We start from the raw sequence: 23,894 nt of genomic DNA, 5'->3' as shown, positions 1-23,894 counted from the left end.
TTAACGATTAAGCGTTATGAAAATTGCCTGCTTATTGAGACGAGTCTGTTTATGTTCATATATAGCCTATAAGTCACATTTAGAATGAATAATAATATTTCTATTTTTATATGCTCCCGAACAAAAAACATTATTCTATTATTTTGACAGACTACACAGAGCTGAATTATAACAGATAAAATGTTACTAAATAAATTCACGATTGTGATAGAGAATAAGAAGCTGCCGTCTGATTTTTCCAAATGGTTGCATTTACCATGTTTACTTTGGTAACATTAATGTTTAGCGTGCACAGTCTTTTGCATCGCTTATAAATATTTCTGCCTTGTATGGTGATAATCCACATCAGATCTAGTTATTTGAAACATTCGCTGATGACTGAATGTGAGTTTTGAACTTATTTTAAAAAGTCTACTGTTATCTTTCTGAAATGATCTGCGGCGCTGACGCTCTCCAGACTCAGAGAAACTCCGCCTTTGTTCATGACTATTCCTCTAGCCCCAGCTGGCCCGCTTTGGCCCGAGGTTTTCGTCGGGCAAAAAACACAGCCATTGGCCCCGAGGAAGCCCCGACTAGGCACGATCAAGCCCCAAAAGTGAGAGCGGAAACATGGCTGGCCTTGGCATGCACTAGCACGCCCGACAGTGGAAACACAGCTATTTACAACTTATGTATAGTGAAACTAAAAAAATAAAAAAATGCTTTTAAAAACCAGTGAGAGGTAAAATTACAGAAATTTCCTGTCTTAAAGCTACACTATGGGCTTTTTGGAAGAAAATCAATTAATTCCAATGTAAAATTCTAATATAAGTGTGGGCACAGGGACAAGCCTTGAGAAACTTGTGTCCCTCTAACAGTTAAAAAATACAACTGAATTCATCTGGGTAGAAAATTGCTTTGGTTGTGCTTCAGCTGTCTATGTGTAAATGAAAGTGGTCTGAGGCACTGGTGTACACATGGATACAGGGTTTGTTACCAGAGCATTTCTTTGTTTTAATACCAGAGGTTTACTTTGTATACAGATATGACGTGACAAGCACAGGAGAATAATATATGTATAAGATTTCCTGTCTAAACTATAATTCATATTATAGGTTTTTCAAAGTGTCTTGGGGTAAAGAAAAGTCATAGCATGGAAGATCAAACTCTTTCAATCTCTTACCAATAACAATTTGCTGGTTTTTTGTTTGTTTGTTTTTTATAAAAAAGTGACAGTGTAGCTTTAAGTCTGAATATTTAATATTCAAAATGAGATCACCATGGTTCAGGAACAGGATTCTGAGTTAGGATGTTCCTGTAATACATTATGTCGTCATAATGCATACCTTGAAGTTCTGTGGAAGCAAGAATTTGAGTGTCTTGTGAGCAAAACTCACATACCACAGTCTACCACAGGTCAAAACTAAACAATTTCCAAATTACATTCATAATGTACAAGAAGCACAAAAAAAGCTTAAAACTAAAGCAAGCACAAACCAGCAGATATTACCTGTACATGCCATTTGACATTGATGTCCAGACTAAACTCATTTGAGATGCTTTCTCTCCATCCATCCAAGTCTCCACGGACTGAGCAGTAACTCTGCCTGATTCAAAGCACTGTCTGTTAAATATTTCCATAAAATAGAGGGAAACAAAGGTGCTGGACATTGTATAACAGTTGAGGTCACTATAAAAATTTATTACACATGTAAAAGACATCAATGTGTGACTTTCATATTTGACCTTCTGCAATACAGAGCATTGATTACTCTCACAGGATTTGTCTTCATTTTTACTAAAGGTCAAAACAATAAAACAGGATATCTCACGAAAAAAACACTGAACCCCAATACAAAGCTGGAAGGTAAGTTTCAGATGCGAGTGAAGAGGTAGAAGCTCTAGAGATATTAAGGATGAGCAGATACAGGTGTTTCAGCAGCAGTGGAGAGATGCACTGCCCCCTGCTGGACTCCTCCACGAGAGTCTCTCCTGGGTGGATTTGCCCCAGCACTGGACACGCTTGAGCGGCTGCTTCTGTAGCTGGCCCTTACCGAGGGCAGGAAAGACCTCGACTCAGAGGTGATGACAATACTAGGAATCCGACCAATAGCACCTCTTGAAATTGGCATGTCTGTACTGTCACCAGCCTGCAAACAGCGCAGAAGAAAGTTTTGACAGATTAAATGCATCTATTGCCAATTATCAGCATTTACTGTGCATTAAATCAGAATTAAAACAGATTTTTCCTGCAGATAATACTACTTCAGTCAAGCTCAACATGATCCCAGTAACAAAACAATGACAGCATAATTCTAGCTTTAATTAATAAGCATTTATGTATGAAAGATGATTATTAGGGTTATTATTTCAAAGGCACATATTTCTCCTGCCTAAAAATGTATTCCATGGAAAAATTTAACAGTCACTTTATTACACAATTTTCTTCTGCAATCAGAATTCAAATTCATTAACTAATTTAAAAGCACTGTGATTTAACAAACAGAATTCTAGCAATTTTAATACGCTTTCAGATTTTTCATGAACAAATTTGATAGCCTGGTTGAATTTTACAAACCATACGACCCACATGCAGGATCCTGCAAAAGCTTGACTGGTTTATACTGAACTTAAACAGACTCACACTTACAGCTAAAGGGTTAGTACAGTCCGGTTGAATGAGTCCGGTCACAGACGCATCATCCACATCAAAGGAACTCTAGATCCGAAATAAGAGAGCCAAGTTAATAATCAGGTACATACACTACTGTTTCTGGGCTCAGAAAGTGTTTTTTAAAGAAAGCAATACTTTACTCAGGAGGACACATTAAAGTGAGACATTTACTAACAAAAAATATATCTTTCAAATAAATGTGGTTCTTTTATAATAATGAAAATGTTTCTTAAGCATATATATATATATATATATATATATATATATATATATATATATATATATAGTAATAATATTTCACCAAATTATTTGTAGCAGCTCAGTTTGCTACATTTATGTCAGAAGAAGGATCATTTACTGTACATCAAAGGTTTTTTCATTTACTCACAACAAAACCTCAACACAGATTTTAGAACTATAAACTGCCTATCTATTATCTATTTTCAGTTACATTTACAAAGCATACTGTGTTTGTGTACCTATCTTTGTTCATTTAACCTAAATCGTGCCCTATAGATGTTTGTTTTAAAGTAGAAGGAGAGTAGCATACTTCTTGCTTCACTTAATACAAGACTACTTTGAGATTGTGGTGCCAAGTGTGTTTGTACTACATTATTTTCAATGGGTTTATTGGAAAGTGTGAATTTGTAGGTTTACTGTAGAAAACTGGAAATGTGTTTTAAACAAAGTCCCTTTAAGGCAATTCATTTCACTCAGTGGCTATCTTTCAAACGCATCTCATGCACGCGAGCACAGCTCCTTTCTCTTTGAATGAGGAAACATCAAATTTGGCAAGCAAAAATGTTTGCCAAGCTTACAATAAAATCTCAGATTTGAAATCAGCAATGAAATCTGACAACAACTATCTCGTGAATGTTTCTTCTGCTAAAAAAGCTTATTATTCAGGCTAGACCAGCAACAACCAAGACTTCCTAACAGCAGCTGTAGTGATGTGATGACTTTACAGATTATCGATTGGCTCTTTCATTCAGAAGGCGGGGCTTTCTTCCACAAAATGCGCTGCATTCCACAAAATGATACGAGTGACACATCTTGAGTATTCTGTAGTCCTTGGTTTAAAAGTGTGACTGACCAACTTGACTGGCTAGATCAAATGTCAAGCTACACCAATGGTTTAACAGAGCAATATGAGGAGAATCAGAGGAAGACAGGATTAGCAATTCCGCATGAACACATTTTTGTAACACAAGCTACACTTTGATACTTGCCACATATGTAATACATTCAGCCTGTGAGGTCACCTTTTCAAAGATGCCCGAGTCATGGCTTTTGAGCTTAGTCTTGAAGCTGGATGAGTTACAAGGTTTGAAGTCTGCGGTCTCTGCGGTGTCCCTGCTGATGTCACAGGACACCTGTCGGCTGGCAGGCCTGGAGCTCATGCTCGAGAGATCGGCCTCAGTATCTGTCCATTCACTGTCGGAGGCTGAGGAGAGCCGGGACTTGCCGGTGCTAGTTCTGCGGAACTGTCCGGACATATCAGAGGACTGGCTTGTGACGGTGGAGCGACGTGTAGATGTAAAGCTGCTGTGGAACGAGTTGAGGTCACGCTTGGGGACGCACAACAGCACACGAAGACACGGAATGTATTTCGCTATGGCCAACCTGAAAAAAAGACACAGATGAGATACAGGCATGAGATAGACATGGTGGATCCATATTTACTGTACATAGATCATGATCCAGATCTGTTCAAATAATAACCATATCAACATCAACATCAATGAGACACTGTAAAATACTCATGAGAAATCACTGATAGATATATTGATGCATCTATTCATTGGTATCAACAATCACCAACAGTCAAATGTTTTCAGTTATTAAAATGCAACTGAAAGAAAACAAAATCTAAATATTTGATTATAAACTTAACATTAAACAAACTTAAGTAAATATTAGAAATGTTGACTTGGCAGCTAAATAGTACAAGTACAGTTTAACAGTTTAAAATGAATAACCCTAACCCTAAATGACAGAAGCATGTCCCAAAAATAATTACATCATTATTAAAATGTTAAATAAGATTACAACAATATACAAATAATACTAAAATAACACTAATTAGTATCAGAAATGTAAAAAAACTTTGCGTGTTGTCTTGTTAAAAATATATTCACATACATGGTTTTAATTCAGTAGCAGTGAAACCTGTTTTGAAGGCAGCAATTTTAATAGACAAAATAGTTTACTGAAAATCTTTGGTGTCAGAGCTTCAACTTAGCTATTCAGATTCTGTGCATTTGAAACAGTATTGTTACATTTTAGATCTAAATCAAAATAAACCTTTTGTCAGTGCATGCATGGAAATGTGTTTAGTGCATAGAAACTAAAATGTGCTTAGGAAAATATGGTTTAGTGTTGTGGGAGAAAATCCAATCAAAAAGACGTTTTACCCCAGCAGGCCTTACACATGGTACAATACCGTCAGGACGCTCTGTGTAAGATTAATGAGTCTTTATGCTAAAATGGATATTCAGGTTAATGAAATCAATCAAAATTGAATTTCACACTTTAGCCTAGAAACAATTCATGTTTCTGATCAATTTATGATTGAATGGCTCAGTGAGCTAGACGGTAGGAAAAATTAAAACAATCACAATTTGCCTCAGGTGTTTAGTCCTAATGGGGCCAGACCGGGTAATCTTAACTCTGACCCATGTTCTGCAATAATGGAAAGTGAGTTTGTCCATTCAATTGTCAAACGTTACCACTTAAAGTACCAATAATGTTTTTCATTACCACTTTGAGAGTCAAAACTAAACCAGTCTTGTTTCAAAAATATCCTGAACTGACATCAGTGATCCTCAGAAAAACCAACTCCCTCCGGTACCTGTATTTGGGGTGTGTGATGGCGTAGATGATGGGATTGTGGATTGCTGAAGCTTTGGCTATCACAGCAGGTACTGAATTCATGTATGGTGTGAGCATATCAGAATACCTGAAAAACACATGGAAAATAAGTGTATAGATGAATTAACATGTCAAAATATGTATATATTTTACTGTATGGTACTTGCAGTATAATGACCGTAAGTAAATAAAAATAAAATCTAAATTACCATAAATATGGTAAATATATGTAAAAGCAAAAGAATAATAATAATAATAAATTAACAATAAAAATAACAAGATACAGTAGTATTATTTTTCTGTTTTTATATATTTTTATTTAATTTATTCCTGATGGCAAAGCTGAATTTCCAGCAGCCATTACTCCAGTCTTCAGATTCTTCAGAAATCATTCTAATATGATTAGCTGCTCAATAAATATATAGTTTTAATTATTATTATCAATGTTAAAAACAATTATGCTGCTGAATATTTTTGTTAAAACCATGATACATTTTTTTTGTCATGATTCTTCCAAAAAACAGCAACATTATTGTAACATTATAAATGTATTTACTGTCACTTTTAATTCAATTAATGTGTCCTTGCAGAATAAAAGTAATAATTTCCTAAAAGACGAAATCTTACTGACACCAAATTTTGAATGGTATTGTATATTTTCTATTACATTATACTGTGTTGTCAGGGTTGGGATTTATTTACCCAGCAAAAGCCGTCAGCGCCACAGTTGAATATGGAGACCAGGAGATGACATACATCAGAATGACAATAAGAGCAATTTTCGCCATTTTCCATTCATTTTTCAGCCGTTGGAACCGTTTCATTGAATCTCTTTTGTTGTCTCCATTAATTTTGCCCACAGCTCTTCCAAAGACAAAAAAGCCACAGTTAAACAACACTAATTTGCAAACATTGGTTTATTCCCATCAAAAGCTTTACTATTTTCAATCGGTCATACCTCAAGATTAAGTACTTCATTGTTACATTGCACTCACATTTCACCAAAGAAACTTACATATTTAAAACAAAAGAAATTTTAGGAAGAGGCAACTTTGGAACAATGCTGATGCTAAATAATTCATACTGTTCTGTTAGATCTGTATTGACAAACTCACTCATTAGTGCTGCGAATGGATCGGAAAATAAAGAAATAGCAGTAGATGATGACGATAAGCGGAATGAAGAAGACAAAGGTGAAAAGGAGCATAGTGTAAGCTCGCACGGAGGGTGTGAAGGTCATATAATCCCAGGTGCAAGAGGTCAACAGCCCTTCAGGAACATAAGCACCTGCAAGACAGAGAAAGAGAGAAAAAAAGAAGATTTGAGGGAAGTGAAGGATTGCCAGCAGCTATAAGCTGTTTTACAACCCAATGAAATATTGTAAAAACTGGAACAAACTCACAAAGAAAAAAGGATTTGAGTTTACTGTCTGGCTGCTGGGCAAACACAGTGAAATTCGCACACAGTGAAACGCACACACAGCTGAGGATATTTTAGAATATGCTATAATAACAGTATTTCTTATTGCAACCAATCACAATCTGGCTTTCATGCATGCGTGTTTGAAGTTGGTGTGACATTCAGCGGTGAAGATGTAAGCTGTCCGAACTGTTAAAGCAGACAGATACCCTTCGTGTGAAGAGCAGTTCGCCTGTAAACCGGAGACAGAAAGTGCTGGAGAGCTAAAAGCACCAGGCTTTAACTTTCTATCCCTCTTAAGCTAAAAGCCTTGGTCTTCAGAGACCACCTTTATGCGATACAGATCAGAGTCCAAGAGCGCACTATTTGTAAAGCCATTGGCTCACAACTCACATGCTCATGTGCTCACACATGGATGACCCAGAATGCTCAGCGTACTTGTCCCAAAAGATCTGAGCTTATAAAAGACTGATGCATCTTGTGAAAGGAGCATCAAAGGTATACTCAACAGCATTAACACAGGGCCACACTTAATCACCTGAAAATGCACATGACATGTTGACAAATAAAATCAATGTAAATCAGGTCACTGTATGTCTTTATACAAAGAAGGACTCTGTGTTGTCTAGTTTTGCAATATTACCTTTTTTTTAAATTCTGTATTAATCATGTTTCTAGAAATGCTTTCAGAAAGAGCAATGGAAGAGAATGAATATTGCCCATATGCACATGCCTGTTTCTCTTACAATGTAACCTGCACTGGATAAAAGAAATAGTTGAGAAAAGCTAAAAGTCCAAGGCAACATGATGCATTCAGATGTTGTGAATGGTGACAATCAATAAATGTGAAAAGAGGAGCCCTTCACATCACAACACAGCAAAAAAATATAGTCAACCACAGAAAAAAGAAAGTCATACAGTTTTGGAACAACATGACATAATTTGATGACATAAATGGTGACATCATTTTAATTTTTGGGTGAACTATCCCTTGAGGCCACACTTAATCTTGTATGAATGACCTTGTAGGCCTGTTAGATACAAAAATTGAAAAAAGTGTCATTCATTTCAAAAGAAAAATGGGGAGAAAACAAAAGAACACTTTCCTGTTAAATCGTTTCACAAAGAATAATTGGTCTAAAATGTTAAAACAACAGATATACTACACTTACTCCAGCCAAAGAAGGGTGGCAGGCTCCAGCCAAGTGAATAAACCCAAGCTACCAGAAGGATCAGCAGAGCTCTCTTCTGAGACAGCACACCGATGGAGGCTAGCGGCCGGGTGATCACGAAGAATCGATCCACGGCGATGACCATGAGCGTGATCATGGAGCAGATGCCAAATAAAGCCCCACAGAATGCATACAACTCACAACCTGAAGAGACAGGAGGAACAGAATTAAGTCTGTAACCAAGCAATTTAGACAGAATTGACAATTCTGTGGTAAATTCTAGCAGTTTTGTTGGAGTAGTGCGTTTACCCGGGTGTGAAAATTACATTTATGCTTCCAAACATTCTAATTTGAAAAAATTTGAAATTTGAAATGTTGGTGTTTGCTGCTGTTTGTTGGGGCAGTGTGAACTAGCTTTTAGGCCTGGAGACTGTTGGCTGGCGGGAACACAAACAGCCGCTGGCTCCATTTGAGGACTGACATTAAATAATCTGTCTTTCTGGTTACTGCTGTCCATCTCCATCTTTTGCTAAACAGATTTGTTTGTAGACATGCTTAGGTTAACTGACCACTTAATGTTAAAATTCATTGCATTGCCACAGAATTGGAAATTGGTGGACTAATTTGCATCGCAGTGGAAGTATTTAATACATTTTAAAATGGAAAATTTACTTAAATTTTACTTAAAATCAGTGTACTCAAACTTTTTTTTTGACTCCAAGGCTCGTGAGGCCTATTGTACATGATTTACTGAATAAAGATTTTTTACATTAAATAAACTTCCACCTGATGAAATACTGAGTATTGCTAAGGCCCTCTAGTGGGTCCCGGCACCTTGGTTGAGAACCACTGTTTTAAATGAACTTTGTTCACCCCGCGTATCCAAATGCACATTATGGTATTCTAATAATGCTAATAATGCTAATAATATTTTAAGTGGATTCTACTTAAAATATGTCACGTGTTGGTTTCGTTTTAATTTCGGTTTGCTCCTGTTTAGTTCTTCATTCATTTAGTCCACCTGTTCCTGGTTTTTAGTCAATCAATCAATCAATCACCTTTATTTATATAGTGCTTTAAACAAAATACATTGCGTCAAAGCACTGAACAACATTCATTTGGAAAACAGTGTCTCAATAATGCAAAATGACAGTTAAAGGCAGTTCATCATTGAATTCAGTGATGTCATCTCTGTTCAGTTGAAATAGTGTCTGTTTTTATTTGCAATCAAGTCAATGATATCGCTGTAGATGAAGTGACCCCAACTAAGCAAGCCAGAGGCAACAGCGGCAAGGAACCGAAACTCCATCGGTGACAGAATGGAGAAAAAAACCTTGGGAGAAACCAGGCTCAGTTGGGGGGTCAGTTCTCCTCTGACCAGACGAAAACCAGTAGTTCAATTCCAGGCTGCAGAAAAGTCAGATTGTGCAGAAGAATCAGCTGTTTCCTGTGGTCTTGTCCTGGTGCTCCTCTGAGACAAGGTCTTTACAGGGGATCTGTATCTGGGGCTCTAGTTGTCCTGGTCTCCGCTGTCTTTCAGGGCAGTAGAGGTCCTTTCTAGGTGCTGATCCACCATCTGGTCTGGATACGTACTGGATCCGGGTGACTGCAGTGACCCTCTGATCTGGACACAGACTGGATCTCGTGGCCACGGTGACCTCGGAACAAGAGAGAAACAGACAAATATTAGCGTAGATGCCATTCTTCTAATGATGTAGAAAGTACGGTGTTATGTGAAGTGTTTCCGGTTCCGGTTTACCTAATTAATGCAGCCTAAAAATCCTTTAACGGATTTGGATATTAAAAGCATATTAGTATGTTATGTGTATGCCAGGTTAAAGAGATGGGTCTTTAATCTAGATTTAAACTGCAAGAGTGTGTCTGCCTCCTGAACAATGTTAGGTAGGTTATTCCAGAGTTTAGGCGCCAAATAGGAAAAGGATCTGCCGCCCGCAGTTGATTTTGATATTCTAGGTATTATCAAATTGCCTGAGTTTTGAGAACGTAGCGGACGTAGAAGAGTATAATGTAAAAGGAGCTCATTCAAATACTGAGGTGCTAAACCATTCAAGCAATATTTTAAAATCTATACGATGTTTGATAGGGAGCCAGTGCAGTGTGGACAGGACCGGGCTAAAATGGTCATACTTCCTGGTTCTAGTAAGAACTCTTGCTGCTGCATTTTGGACTAGCTGTAGTTTGTTTACCAAGCGTGCAGAACAACCACCCAATAAAGCATTACAATAGTCTAACCTTGAAGTCATAAATGCATGGATTAACATTTCTGCATTTGACATTGAGAGCATAGGCCGTAATTTAGATATATTTTTGAGATGGAAAAATGCAGTTTTACAAATGCTAGAAACATGGCTTTCTAAGGAAAGATTGCGATCAAGTAGCACACCTAGGTTCCTAACTGATGACGAAGAAATGACAGACCAACCATCAAGTCTTAGACAGTGTTCTAGTTTATTATAAGCAGAGTTTTTAGGCCCTATGATTAACACCTCTGTTTTTTCTGAATTTAGCAGTAAGAAATTACTCGTCATCCAATTTTTTATATCGACTATGCATTCCATTAGTTTTTCAAATTGGTGTGTTTCACCAGGCTGCGAGGAAATATAGAGCTGCATATCATCAGCATAACAGTGAAAACTAACACCATGTTTCCTGATGATATCTCCCAAGGGTAACATATAAAGCGTGAAGAGTAGCGGCCCTAGTACTGAGCCTTGAGGTACTCCATACTGCACTTGTGATCGATATGATACATCTTCATTCACTGCTACGAACTGTTATTTTAGTTATCCTCATAACCTGTCTGCCCCTCGTTATCTGCCCTATTTGAGTTCGAGCCTGATCTGTTCTCTCTGGTCCTTGATTAATGTTATGTTTGAATGGTCAAAGTGTGTTTTTTTGTTTTTGTTTTTTTTTATAATTTTTTTTTTTTTACTAAAAACTCCTTTATTCCTTCTCATTCTTTGTGTGCCTTTTGTAAATCCATGACTTCCTGACAAAATAAACACACAAATACAGAGAGAGAGAGCGTGAAATAGTTTGGGACTTTATAAAGTTTAGTTCACATAATTGATTATGTTGCCAATAAAACAGTTCAAAGAGAAGAAGAACCAGTGGAGAGACAAGAAACAGATCATTTCACACCATTCTACTCGATTCACACAAAGTCTGGCACCTCCTTAACATTCACACACCCTTTCCTCTACGCTGTCAAGGCACATGTAAACAACAGAATAAACTGCAATGCATTTACTCTGATTTATGATCATTTGTGCTTGTTTTCTCAGGACCCATTTATGGCATGCACTTTAATAAATTACAAAACCCAGATGTCTGTTATAGAAGATAATCCTCTCACACATCAGGATGTCTTCTCTCTTCTCTCACACCTTGTCAGGTAGATTATGCTTTCAGGTTAATCCTGGAAGTGAGCATATTTGTGAGTTGTATCTGATTGATTGAGAAAGCTTTCAGGGGGATCAAGCGAATGGTTGTCATGATCGATTTAACGATGGTCATATTTGTGTCTTGTTTTGTAGTGCTGACAGAAGCAGGAAGCACGTCTTTTAACTGTTTCCACCTCCAGGAGGGAGGCTTCAAACTCCGCTTAAAAAAGCGTAACACGTCATGATCCCAACGGGGAGACCAGAGGCTTGATATTATTTGTTGTTTTTTGTGCTTATTGGAGTGCTTATTTTAACTCATTTTAACTTATCTTTTTAATTTATCTATTGGTCTCCACCAATAGTCAGGCTATGTATATCATTGGTTTTGAGATCTGCTACTTGTTTTGCACTAAAGCCAACCACCTCTGTGGGGCAAGACTGGATGACCTGATTTCTAGTCACAGAGGAAAAGAGTGGACAGCAATTTGATGGCGGCCCAGTAAACCCCCTTAACACAAAAGATCAGCATCAATCACTACAGTAATCACAATCACAGAGCGCCTGATCTCATTGCAAACGTCAGCAAGCACCAGTCAAACCTGATGAAGGCAATTAAGATTCGGTCCTGATAGGAACTGACATTTAAAACACCTCAGGGAAAATAGAGTCTGACATCATCTAGAACCACAAACAGTGGCATTTCACAGCTGAGCAAAATTAGTAGCTAGTGCTGCAAATCAACAAGAAAAGCCTTGATGCACAGTTTTGAGAGGAATATAGATATTATAATTTGGCAGCTGATGAAAAAGAAACAACTGTACTAGAAAAGGTTACATACATCTGTCAGAAAGACACTCATCATTCTTAGCAACAAAAGCATAAAGAAAGATCGGTATGAATCGATGTAAGTAGTAAGAGACCAAAGCCACATCCAAGGACAAGCTCTCCTTCATTTGAACCCATTCAACCTGAGAAGTGATTCATTTCATCAGACCATCTAACTCTTCTTTAATCTTAAATCTGTTCATTATAATTCAAAAAGTATAGCATGGTACAATAAATCATGGACACACATTTTTTATTTCAGACACTGCCTATGTGATAAACTGTTCATTTTGCTTCTTATCAACAGGGGCATCATCATGGTATATATTTTTTTTCATATAATATATAGTGAAACCATGCATGTAACAATGCATGTGTACCTTTCTCCCCAAAGATCCATCTCTTGTGCATGCTGGTGGTGAAGAAGATGGGTGCCTGGGTGGCACACATGAGGAAGTCTGTGATGGCCAGGTTTATTATGAACAAGTTGGCAGGTGTCCTCAGGGTCCGGCTCCTACCCACAGAAACACACACACACACAGACACACACACACACACACACACACACAGAGAGAGAAAGAAGATCAGTTGTTAATTTCTCTTTCATTTGGTAAATTATATTAGCTATATGACATCTGTGAGAATATTAGACTCCCTGTGCAACTCATTTTTTTTATGAGAAAATTCAAAGACTGGAACTATCTATTGTAGAAATGTGTCGATTCAAAGTTAGTGACACAGAAGTGGCACAGGCCTAATGACGCTGAGCACCAATCCATCTGACTACAGTTTGGCTTCTTTTGAAAATGAACAATAAAAAATTCATTTCATATTTCAAATTGATTTCATAGTAAGTGTTTTTTTTTTTTATTTACCTGCTGAATGCATAGACGACCAGGAAGTTTCCCAACATGCCAGTGATGCCAACAGTAAGGATGACAGCACCGATAGTGTAATGCGCATGATCAGGCACGTCCACTGTTGGGAAAGGGTAAACTGACTCTTCCACCATGGCAACCTTGAAGACACAGGGGCACACATTAATTCATATCTCAGATGAAAAGCAGCACTTGCGGTTTTTTAATGACCTTTGCATCAAAGATGTGCAGTCTGTTTAAGAAACACCATTAGGCCTGAGCTCAACTGACACCAGCAAGGCATTAATTCATTTACACTGTAGATGTTCTGTACTGTATATTTCATCAAATGATAAATAGATTTACATCACTCATTTTTAGACAGATCTCACAATGCCTCATTTTTTTCTTGAAAGGATATCCAGGTGTGGTATCTCCTCTAAATGGGAAACATTGAAAGTATTGAAAACAGAAGGTGGATTCAGGGATTTTTTGTGTTTATAGACATATATAATATGTTTATGTGAACAATACGCCTCAATCTAGATATGTTTTCAATGTATTATATATTTATAGTAAATTATTATTTTTTTCACCAGAACAATACAGTGGTTTTGAGGTCTGGCAATATTTTTGATTGACTTCTTGACTGTATAGATATGAAACACATTGAAACACATTGTATTAATGTTGAAAAGTCTGTGCACTTGCAGTTAATTTTCATGCACATTTTAATCTTGAGGGATTTAAACAGGCCAAAATGATTTCTTTATGCTTTACATTGCAGATTCAGGTCTACATTTTACCTGTTCATATAAATATCTGTTTCTGTTCTGTGTGTATTGAGAGATAAACTGCTGTAGTAAAAACTAGAATCTGAATCTGAATAGCTGAAATCTTTATTATAAAATCTTCTTTAGCTTTTCTCAAATGTCTGACTCTTGATTTATAAATGACAGATAAATTAGAGCAGTAAATCTTTTTTTTTTAAATAAACTGAAATAGATATTTAAAAGAAGCAGAGTTAAGAAATCCTACTATGGCAAAGAGTTTTTTTGATGGTATAATCTCTCACAAAACTCAATTTAAATCCTGGGAAATTATTGCATGCAAAACAGATTCAGCTTTAACACAGCCATCCATTTTTCTAGGTCATATCTTGTTTTGTGTAGATGTGTTCACGTTCTCGAGGATGTCTTGCAATCTGTCTAATATGGCTAGTTTCTCCTATCGATGAGTGTGAGCCAAAATGGGTTTGCATGGACACAACCTTTGGCATCAACAACAAAACACATTATATGGGAAGCATTTTCACCTTTCTTTTAAATGTTTATGAGCTCATGCAATTTGTTATTCTTACTATGATTATATGTTTTGATGATTTTTTTTCCCATTTACATTTAGCACTAGAAATTTTTCTTTAGGCAAAACACACTTTCACACGTTGCAGACAAATAGTTTTTGTTTCTTTGTTTTTGTCCAGTGATGGCAAATCATATGTAGAAAAATGGTTGCTTTTACAAACACCCAAATTGAATGAATACAAATCATGTTTCTCATGAACCTCAACAGACACGGGCCATTTTGTGTCATCAAAACATTTGTTAAACCTCTTTCATCTTGAGATGCACTGGCGAATTTCTGAAGGTTCTGAAGGTTTTTTCAAAATATAGTAGTAGCCATTTCTGTGTATTTTATTAATTACTTCTGCGTTTGGGGTCAAATGGAGATCAAAGCCATGAAAAACTTTGAGGGCTGAGATAAGACTGTCTGATTTCTTCCGAATGAGCAGGACTCCAATGAAATAGATACTGTTTGAGTTCTACATCTGTCTCTCACTCAGAGTAATATGACAGGAACTGTGTTGAGGCGTTTTGGCTTCAAAGTGCCAGCCTCTTCAAAACCATGTTATACTAGAGAAGAAAGGTGTTTTAAAGCTATTTTCAATGTACTGCAGATGATAACGCAGATGGGATAACTCATCATGAAAACATTTGCTCTGGAATCAGGATCGCCTCACCACAAACACAAATAATAATTGTTTTGACATTTTTACTATTATGTATCTCACTCCTGAGGATGAATACAACTAAATAGTTAACATTACACAGATTGTTTCTTAAAATGGGAGCTTTTGAATATTTTAACATTTAATTACAATTAAGTGCACAGTGCTTCTTATGTTATATAATGAATATATAATTTATGATAATTTAGTCATTTAATTAATGTTATAGTTCAGCAGTTCAGATAAATGATGTAACAAGCCAAACAGTAATTAAACTGAAAGAGTCATAGCTACATAGTGATTAGTGACCTATATTGAGCAAATGATTTCAAATGTATTATTAAAGAATATAAAGAAATTTAAAACACATATGATATTTTTTTCCCCTTTGTACATTCAAATCATGATAAATTATTCAAATAAATGATAAAAGCTCTATTAACATAACACTGGTTTCTATTGTCTCAAAAACTATAACATTACAACTCCAGAGAATTTTAATAATCTTTTACAATATTTTGGATTAGTGTAAACAAACAGCATTATTTTGAACATTCATTATTTTGCATTATTTTGAACATTCTGATACACATTAATCTAGTATCCTATGTGAAAATCAATACTTTGATTTATATTTACTGTACATTTACTGTAACGTCATTATATATAAAATAAATATTCATGCACATTTTTGATGCACTTAACTGTGCATGATTGCTTCTTCCTTAATCCAAAAAAAAAAAAAAAGAGAGATATGAAAATACTGTAATTTGGAGGATGTTCACAGCTGTCCTTCATATATGAATAGGTTCTCTTGCGCTCCAGATGCTTCTGTGCTTGTTTGGCTGCATTACTATGATTACTTAGCTCAGTTAGAAAGAAAAGCTGCCTGAGCTTGGCTAAACACACACACTGCCAATACCTTCCACTCTTTCATCTGAAACTGTTTTCCTCTACACTACCCAGAGCTTTTCAGTTCCACTGCGTTCCATTGCTCTTTTGGGGAAAGTTTTTCTCCACAAATGAAAGAGAATGCTGCATTTCCATGAGAAATAATGTAAAAGGAATGCAAATGTAGTCCAAAAGTTGGCAGATAAGTTTTGGTTGTGACACAATATATTGGGTTTTAGTGCCAAACAATCAGTCAATTAATGTCTCCCTTCATTTTGTTTATGGTAAATGGCTAATTCCCATGAGTCAAAATAATTGTCCTTGCTGGATGTTTTCACAACAATAACAATTTTCATAATAATAAACATTTACCCACCCACACAATTTGATATTAATCTCAAGATCCCAAAGGCAACAAACTCTCCTCAAGCAAACAAACTGTCCTACATCTATAAAACAGTCCATGTTCTGAGTCTGCTCACAGATCACATTATTTTAATCAAAAGGGGGAAAAGAACACATTGAGAGGTCAATATGTGCGCATAGACCTCAATATGATTATATCATAATCGCGTGATTATGGTGCATCTTTTTTATCCTAATCCCTCATGCTCAGTGAAGCTAGTTTTCCTGTGAGGTGTGTTTCCGTCAGTTTGAGACACCCATTAAAGTTATTGATAGACTTAAATCTACATCACTATGCCCTCGAAATATGAGCATCTTATCAACCTGGGGTGTCACTGGGTATCTGGGTCACATTTTATTTCTGATGGGTCACAAGCACAAGTGTGTGTGTGTGTGTGTGTGTGTGTGTGTATGACTTATGCAAATTTGGTTAATCGCATAATAAATCTCATTTGACCTAAAAATGTATCCTCCTCAATAAGGCTCAGAGTTACATAAAATATTTTCAGGGAGGTCAAATAGTGATGTGTTACAGGAACAGCTTTTGGGGCCCATTTCAAGGTCTCCCACGATCCACCCAAATACAGATTCAGGATATAAATACAGCACCCCCCTCTGTTCATTTTGTGCTAAAACATCGTTGCAACAAGCGCTTGGGTCAATAACAGAGTCCTATTCAAATAGTGTCAAATAAAATAATTAAAATCCTAGTCCAGGTCATTAAGTTATAATCTCAGTGAAATCATGCGTTTCTTTAAAATGAATGACTCTTCAAAATCTCTCTTAAATAAATCACATTTATTTTAGCATTATTTTCAGATCTCATTTACTGATGCTGAATTATAGCTAGGAACAATACATTTGTTGAAGATTTATCCTTAATTAACTTTCAAAAACTTCTTTCAAAAACATTTTACAAATCTTTATTTTTTCAAAGTTTCGACTGGTACTGTATACTGTATGTATTTATTGGTTAAATGAATGCCTGTGTCAATCTAGCACACTTTGTGTTTGTGGGCAGAGACACCCATTAGCAGACCAGACTTTCTGTTAACCTCATTAAATGACGGGAGAAAGACACATCAACATGCAACATGTAAGAGAAAGAAATAAACAGCCTCAAGATATACCCAATTAGCATAAATATATAATTCAGTGGTACTCCTCTGTGGCACTGCCATGCCTTCATAAGACCTTTCAAAGCTTAGAGTTTAATAATTATCTCAACAGTGAAACCCCCAAGGACTTAACCTCACAAATACATCTTCATGCTCAAACCACAGACTCGAGCCATATATGGTCAAATTAAGTGATTAACGGTGAAGGACAGTTTCAGTCATCTGTACTTAAGAATTGAGATTTCACATGAGACATATGCAACGCACCTGACCTGACTCAGTAGCATAAAGACACAGTCTAAACAATAGGTATTAATTATAAGACAATTAAAACAAGATGGGTGTCCTACAATTTTTATGTGTAAGCTATTCTAATATCTTAAGTCCTGGAAATGTATAAACTAAATATCAAAATCTATGGATTTTTTTCAGTTACCGTTCTGATGGAAACTGGTTTTCTATGGTTTCTTTCTATACTATGCAGGTCCAAGCTTATCTAGATCATAAATTAGAGGGACTGTCAGATCTAAATCTGTTGGGATCTAAATCAATCTGTTAAGAGTTTGATAAAGCTGGTTAAGTTTGGCAGACTCTAAAAACAGGCAATTTAGACCAATGACAAGAATACATTTATGTCATAGAAATTAATTTCTCCAAATGCATCCCTGTAGAATTTAAATTGAAGCAATATATATAATATATATATATTAAAAAACCCTGAACACTTGCACACACTTTACCTGTAAAAAGCTGAAAAGCTCAAATTGTTTAAATGTCAGACAGAAATACTTCTTAACTTTAGAAAGGATGTAGCATCAAGAAATAAATCGCAAAGGCTATTCTAAAAATTTCAAAAAGATGTTGCTCCTTGGCATAGATCATCATAATTACGTCGAGTTGAACTTTTTAAGCACTATTACAACTGTAGTGCAGTTACACTATGTGTTGTCTAAACTATTTGCTTTGTCTAGTCAAATGCACAACATAAACATATCCAGCATAATATAGGCTACATTGCAAACATATATAATTATGTTGATGTTGTAAAACCTACTGTAAATCTGATTGGAGCCAAATAGAGCCCAATCTATTTACACATCAAGATAAACATTTATGGCATTTAGCCAAACATTTTCACTTACACCTGAACATGTGCAAAGGAAAAGATGAGAAAACTGAAAGAAATAGCTTGGAGAAACATGTTAAACTCACAGATGTGGTCGTGGGGGGTAAATCTACCAGCTTGTACGCGCTCATCACGGAGTTGTTCCACGAGGAGAGGCTTTCCACGATGCGCGTGCAGTTCGGGTCTTGTGTCGGACACGAGATGCCCTTCTTCACTGAGCGCGTGGCGCCGCTCATCACCACGCGCGTAACTGACAGAAAGCGTTAAACGCGATTAGAGCGAGGCTTGTACAGATGTCAGATTCTGTTCTGTCGTGCTCACCTTGTGCGTGCGAGCGCGCGCCGAAGCAGCCCAGAGACAGCCGAACTATTCGCACACCTTTATATTTCATACAGATATAAACACACACACACACAGAGAGAGAGAGAGACGATTGTTATGAAATAGCACTATAGTGACATGACCTTACACACTCCAATGACCTTACATACTCCAAAACGATTCAGTAGCTGAAAAGTAAGCAAGCAAACAAACAAAGAGAAACGTGAAATGAAATAAAAGTGTAACAATGTAGGACCATTTCTATACAGAATTGTGTTCCTTTTGATGCAATTGTAAATAAAACGATATTTAATGGTCATTTTTGTCTGTCAGATCATTCATTTTACACCAAATTAATATAAAACATGATAATATAAAACATAAATGTAGTTTTACACAGGCATACAGTGTGGTAAACTAATGCACAATCACAATTTGCATAGAAATTAGAGGAAATGTTATGGTTTTAAATTTCTGACTTATTATAGGTCGTTTATATGGCTATTTACTTTTGAAAAAAGGGAACACACTTCAGCAAATACTTAAGTGCGAACTGATGTAATGCTTTTGGACACTTAATTGTCGTAATCGCAATGAACATGCAACCTACTGGATGGTATTTTATTACATATGGACCTAATCTGGATTACTAATCAGATTCCAAAAATGATTTAGGCTACTTGTATTTAGATAAAATTACATTTTCACTTTTTTGTGCGTGTGAATTTAATGCATGTGATTCCCAAACTGTTTTTGTCATCTGAACCTTATATATTTTCCTTAGATTTTATGGTAATAAATTCATAATTTAGTATCACATTTTGCATGCTCACAGTTCTCTGACTCTGGTTAATTATCACATGACATGCAGGTAATGTAATCTTTAATGCACTTTGTGTTGCCAGTAACAACAAATGGAATATGTTTTCTTTTTTTTTCTTTCTTTTTTTATATCCTATTTAAATCAATGTGATAAAAAAATTTAATCAAAAGTGATCTTTTTTTATGTGATGGATTGTGTTAATAACAAAAAAAAAATTCATGCAATTTGGAATTAGTTTATCTCTTTAACATTAAGTAGGCCAACAATAATATTCTGGTCCAACTAGAAGAAGAGCTATGGAAAAGACACTGATCTCCAGTTCAGAGCACACAGAAGTGCCTCAGTTGGATTTAGGAACAGTTCCCCCCATCAGTCAACACAACCCCTGCAGGAGTCAAATCACTTTCCCTTGAATCATTCTTACTGGCAGGTCAGAATTGGTTGCAGTCACATTGAGCCGTAGTTCTCAAACCTGCTTTTGCATGCAGAACATTAATCTAAGCAACAGCTGATGACAGCAGGAGTGCCTCTGAAGTCACATAAAACATAAAAAGTAACATAAAAGTAAAAAAAATCAGTGAATGCTGATTTGATGAAAAGTAAGAAAAATGCAAACCGATAGCCTGTTAACAGGTTTCGGGCAACCAGCATTGATGACAAATTAATTAAAAAACACTTATTTTATTCTGAACGGTTTAAAATGTAAAAATAATTAATATCTCCAAGTCAATACATTATGATGCAATATTTTACTAGGTACTCCAAACTTTAACATAAAGTATGCCATTCTAAATCAATATTTATATACTCAAATAAACTTAATCTAATTCTGACCTGTGAACAGATGCAATAAAAAAAGAGGTCAGATGCTGTGCTAATGAAAGATTAATGTCAGCATTTGCGTCACTTTATTGCATCACTTCACAAATCTAGTGGAAACCAGTCCACCAATTTTTTTTCAAGACTAAATACCAAATAGCACTTGACTGTACCAAATGCTTTCCTGAATATATGAAACGTTTTTTAAAATATTTCTTAATATTTTTGCACAATTTTCCTTATTTTTTTTTTTTATTTGGTGTGACTTGTTTCTCTTGTAGTTTTTTAGTTCAGTTTAATCCCTTAGAAAAGATTCTAGCTCCTGAATAAATATTAGTTCCTGAATATCACACACACACACACACACACACACACACACACACACACACACACACAAACCTTAGGGTGGTGATCTGTCACATTCTGTCTCATGTGAAGCTGTGAAGTGTGTGTGGCCTTAAGTTTCAGCTTTTCATTAAAGAATACACAGTGCTTTGGTTTGTTATGAGTGTGTTTCTTTACAAAATGCCCCAAAATATTGTGAAATTATTTCTTTCACATAAAAAGAATGGATAGCCATAAAAATATAAGGCCATGGGAGTATATGATGCAAAGGCCTGATGGATTCTCATTTGTGACTCAGCTTCTCTCCAGTCCAAACAAAATGTGGCTTTACTTAAAGAAAGAAATACTCAAGCATACTCAGTTAAATAATTACAAACAAACACACACAACAGTCTCTCATAATTTATGATAATTGGCCAAGCAGCCATGAACAATCTCACTGAGGTCTTTAATAGCAATTGTAAATATCTTAGCTGTCCATTTTCATGCATAAAGCCCGTTCAAAAATACAAATAAAACATTTGCTTCACAAATAAATAAAGCAATAACAATCCATTTGGTTGTCTATTACCTGTAATAAACCTCCAGATCAGACAAGCTCTCACAGCAGTGATGCTGAAACACATTCACAGTCGCTTCACATATTCACCATAATCCTACTGTACTTATCTGATGACACATGGGCAGGCTTACAGAACCAGAATTCACACGGCAAGGATTAGGACAACACTACTTCTATCACATCACATCACAGAATACTTATTATAAGTCACAATAATGTCAGAAACAAGATATATGAGAAGTAATTACATGTGCATAGTAATGTTGAGTTATGCGGCATAATAACTTGGTAGTTTCCTGTCATATATAAAAAGATATGATTCCAAGCACCATCGCACATGCAGCAATTCTATGCAGTCTTTCAAGGAATTCTTGAAAGATGAAATGGTTGATTATCAATAAGGCTTAATGAACGCCAGGTGTTACATGCACACGTTTGACAATCAAAAGGTTTTTATGTAAATATTAAAGGGAATCACAAAATGAATATATTTTAATGAATGTTGCAGTCTGGATAAAAATACTATAGTATTATAGTAATACTATTGTATAGCAGTAAAGCAGACTTGACTATTGTAATTTTTTTTAATTAAGTAATATATATTGCTGAATTAATAATAATTTAGGCCTCTAAATACGGTACAGAATCTGGAATGATTTCAGAGTAAAAAGTTATCAGTAATGTGTCTACACTGACGAAATAGCTCTAGCTTGAATGGAAACAGAGCTGAAAAGCTGAAAACAACGGACACATTCAACTGGTCAAGGTCAGTCAGCATTAGTAATCATTTCTTTCTATGAGAAATGTGACAATTAAGCAGACTCTGGAGCACAAAGAGCCTGACGAAATATAGTCATCTTCGCTCTATACTTGGGGGTCATCTGTTGTAGAAGATGTGAATGAATGGATTAGTTCAGCACTGCCAATTCAATAACATGATTCATAAAATAGAACAAGTTCACCCATCCACTCAAAACTGCTACTCACAAAAGTCATGAAGCTGTATTATAGCTGCTTCTTTGCCTAAAAAATATATTCAGTCTTTCAGTTTTTTTTTTCATTCACAATGAAATGTGACATTCATGGTCACTGCAGCAGATTCAAGAATAAACTTTGCATCTTATTGACAGCAGTGAAGGCTTCCTATGTCGATTAGATTAATGCTCATTAAATCTTTATAAGTAATTCCAAATGGAGAGCTTTCAGAACAAAAATCCATTATGCAGCATGCAGAGCAGTGATTTAAAAACCAACATAACCCCTCATTCCCTTCAGATTTCAGGAAGCACATATCTCCCCTGCTGATGATCAAACCACTTGCATGGGCTTTTCACAGATTATGCTAAAACATGGCTCTTTTGCTTTCGCACGTCTTTGGAGTTTAGCTGGACAGCAGTTCCTGTGATGCTACAGCAAATGAGAGATTTCAGCCACTGTGTCCAGTACCACGTGGTTTGCATCTCCATTTTTCAAGAGCCGTTTTCTCACTGCTTGATCAGAACAACAGTCAGTGTCCGTGTGAGAACGACCCACTTACATCTGCATTTTCAGATGAATGGATAAGACATCTTTGCTGAGAGATAGTGACCCACGGTTGGCTGGTTTGGTGGATCAATGGCTCCACATCAATGCGTCTTCATATCTGCAGCGTAACAACAAGCATCCAGAGCTATATTGTAAAGGAAGCACAGCTGGTGTTTGTTTGGAACAGTGTGAATAACATCTATTTTTCTGACAGCATCTTGCAAAAAGAAAATCAGCTTGAGGATTTTAAAGAACATAGAATATTGTACTGAACCCTGAATATTAATTTGAGAGCATTTACTTTCTTAGCAGGTACCTTCTTACCATGGCATCTTATAGAGAGCACAGATAATGTTACCACCACAGGTAGAATGCAAAGATTCACACTTTTAAATTGGTGCATCAACTTATGAATCATAAACTGTGACAGAAGACGAAAATGCTCAGCAGTGATAGAAATTTTAAATAGCACAGTCCACACCACAGTTCTGACGTTAAGGTCGAACGACGCTGATTGAAACACTTTCAAAACTTTTTTTTCTGTTGAACGATAAAAACGTTGAGATCCAACCATATTTTAAAGCTGAGCATTTAAAGCGGCAGACAACATAATTACAGTGCACTTATAATAAACAGGTCTTTATTTTGCGTTGTTGGGGACGCTTATACAGTTATATTAACAGTTATTGTTTTTGGTGTAAATGGTGCCTCGTGTTTACCATGCAACATCCTGCATCCAGTGCTTTGCTGA

General features: G+C 36.1%; 1 protein-coding gene across 1 annotated transcript; it reads right to left on the bottom strand.

Annotated features, from left to right (window-relative positions):
* Window positions 1-1,764: 1,764 nt before the first annotated feature.
* On the bottom strand, window positions 1,765-19,034 carry LOC113112758 (melanopsin-A-like). The gene is made up of 10 exons (XM_026278604.1): window positions 18,836-19,034; window positions 13,220-13,362; window positions 12,725-12,858; window positions 8,116-8,319; window positions 6,640-6,811; window positions 6,227-6,388; window positions 5,505-5,612; window positions 3,916-4,276; window positions 2,630-2,698; window positions 1,765-2,129 (listed from the first exon to the last, which is right to left on the bottom strand). The coding sequence occupies exons 1-10, from the start codon at window positions 18,983-18,985 to the stop codon at window positions 1,890-1,892; spliced, it is 1,743 nt and encodes a 580-aa protein (XP_026134389.1). The 5' UTR covers window positions 18,986-19,034; the 3' UTR covers window positions 1,765-1,889.
* Window positions 19,035-23,894: the final 4,860 nt, after the last annotated feature.

The sequence above is a fragment of the Carassius auratus genome, chromosome 13 (assembly GCF_003368295.1).
Source record: "Carassius auratus strain Wakin chromosome 13, ASM336829v1, whole genome shotgun sequence".
Lineage (NCBI taxonomy): Eukaryota > Metazoa > Chordata > Actinopteri > Cypriniformes > Cyprinidae > Carassius > Carassius auratus.
Note: the sequence above shows the minus strand (reverse complement) of the source record. Positions and strands in the feature narration are given on the sequence as shown.

Excerpts from the sequence above, each read along its gene's own strand:
- LOC113112758 (XM_026278604.1), bottom strand. The coding sequence starts at position 18,985 with ATGAGCGGCGCCACGCGCTCAGTGAAGAAGGGCATCTCGTGTCCGACA. Across the intron at positions 6,389-6,639 it reads TCCATTCGCAGCACTAATGA|AGCTGTGGGCAAAATTAATG; the intron begins GTGAGTTTGTCA and ends TGTCTTTGGAAG. Across the intron at positions 4,277-5,504 it reads ATCACACACCCCAAATACAG|GTTGGCCATAGCGAAATACA; the intron begins GTACCGGAGGGA and ends TCTTTTTTTCAG.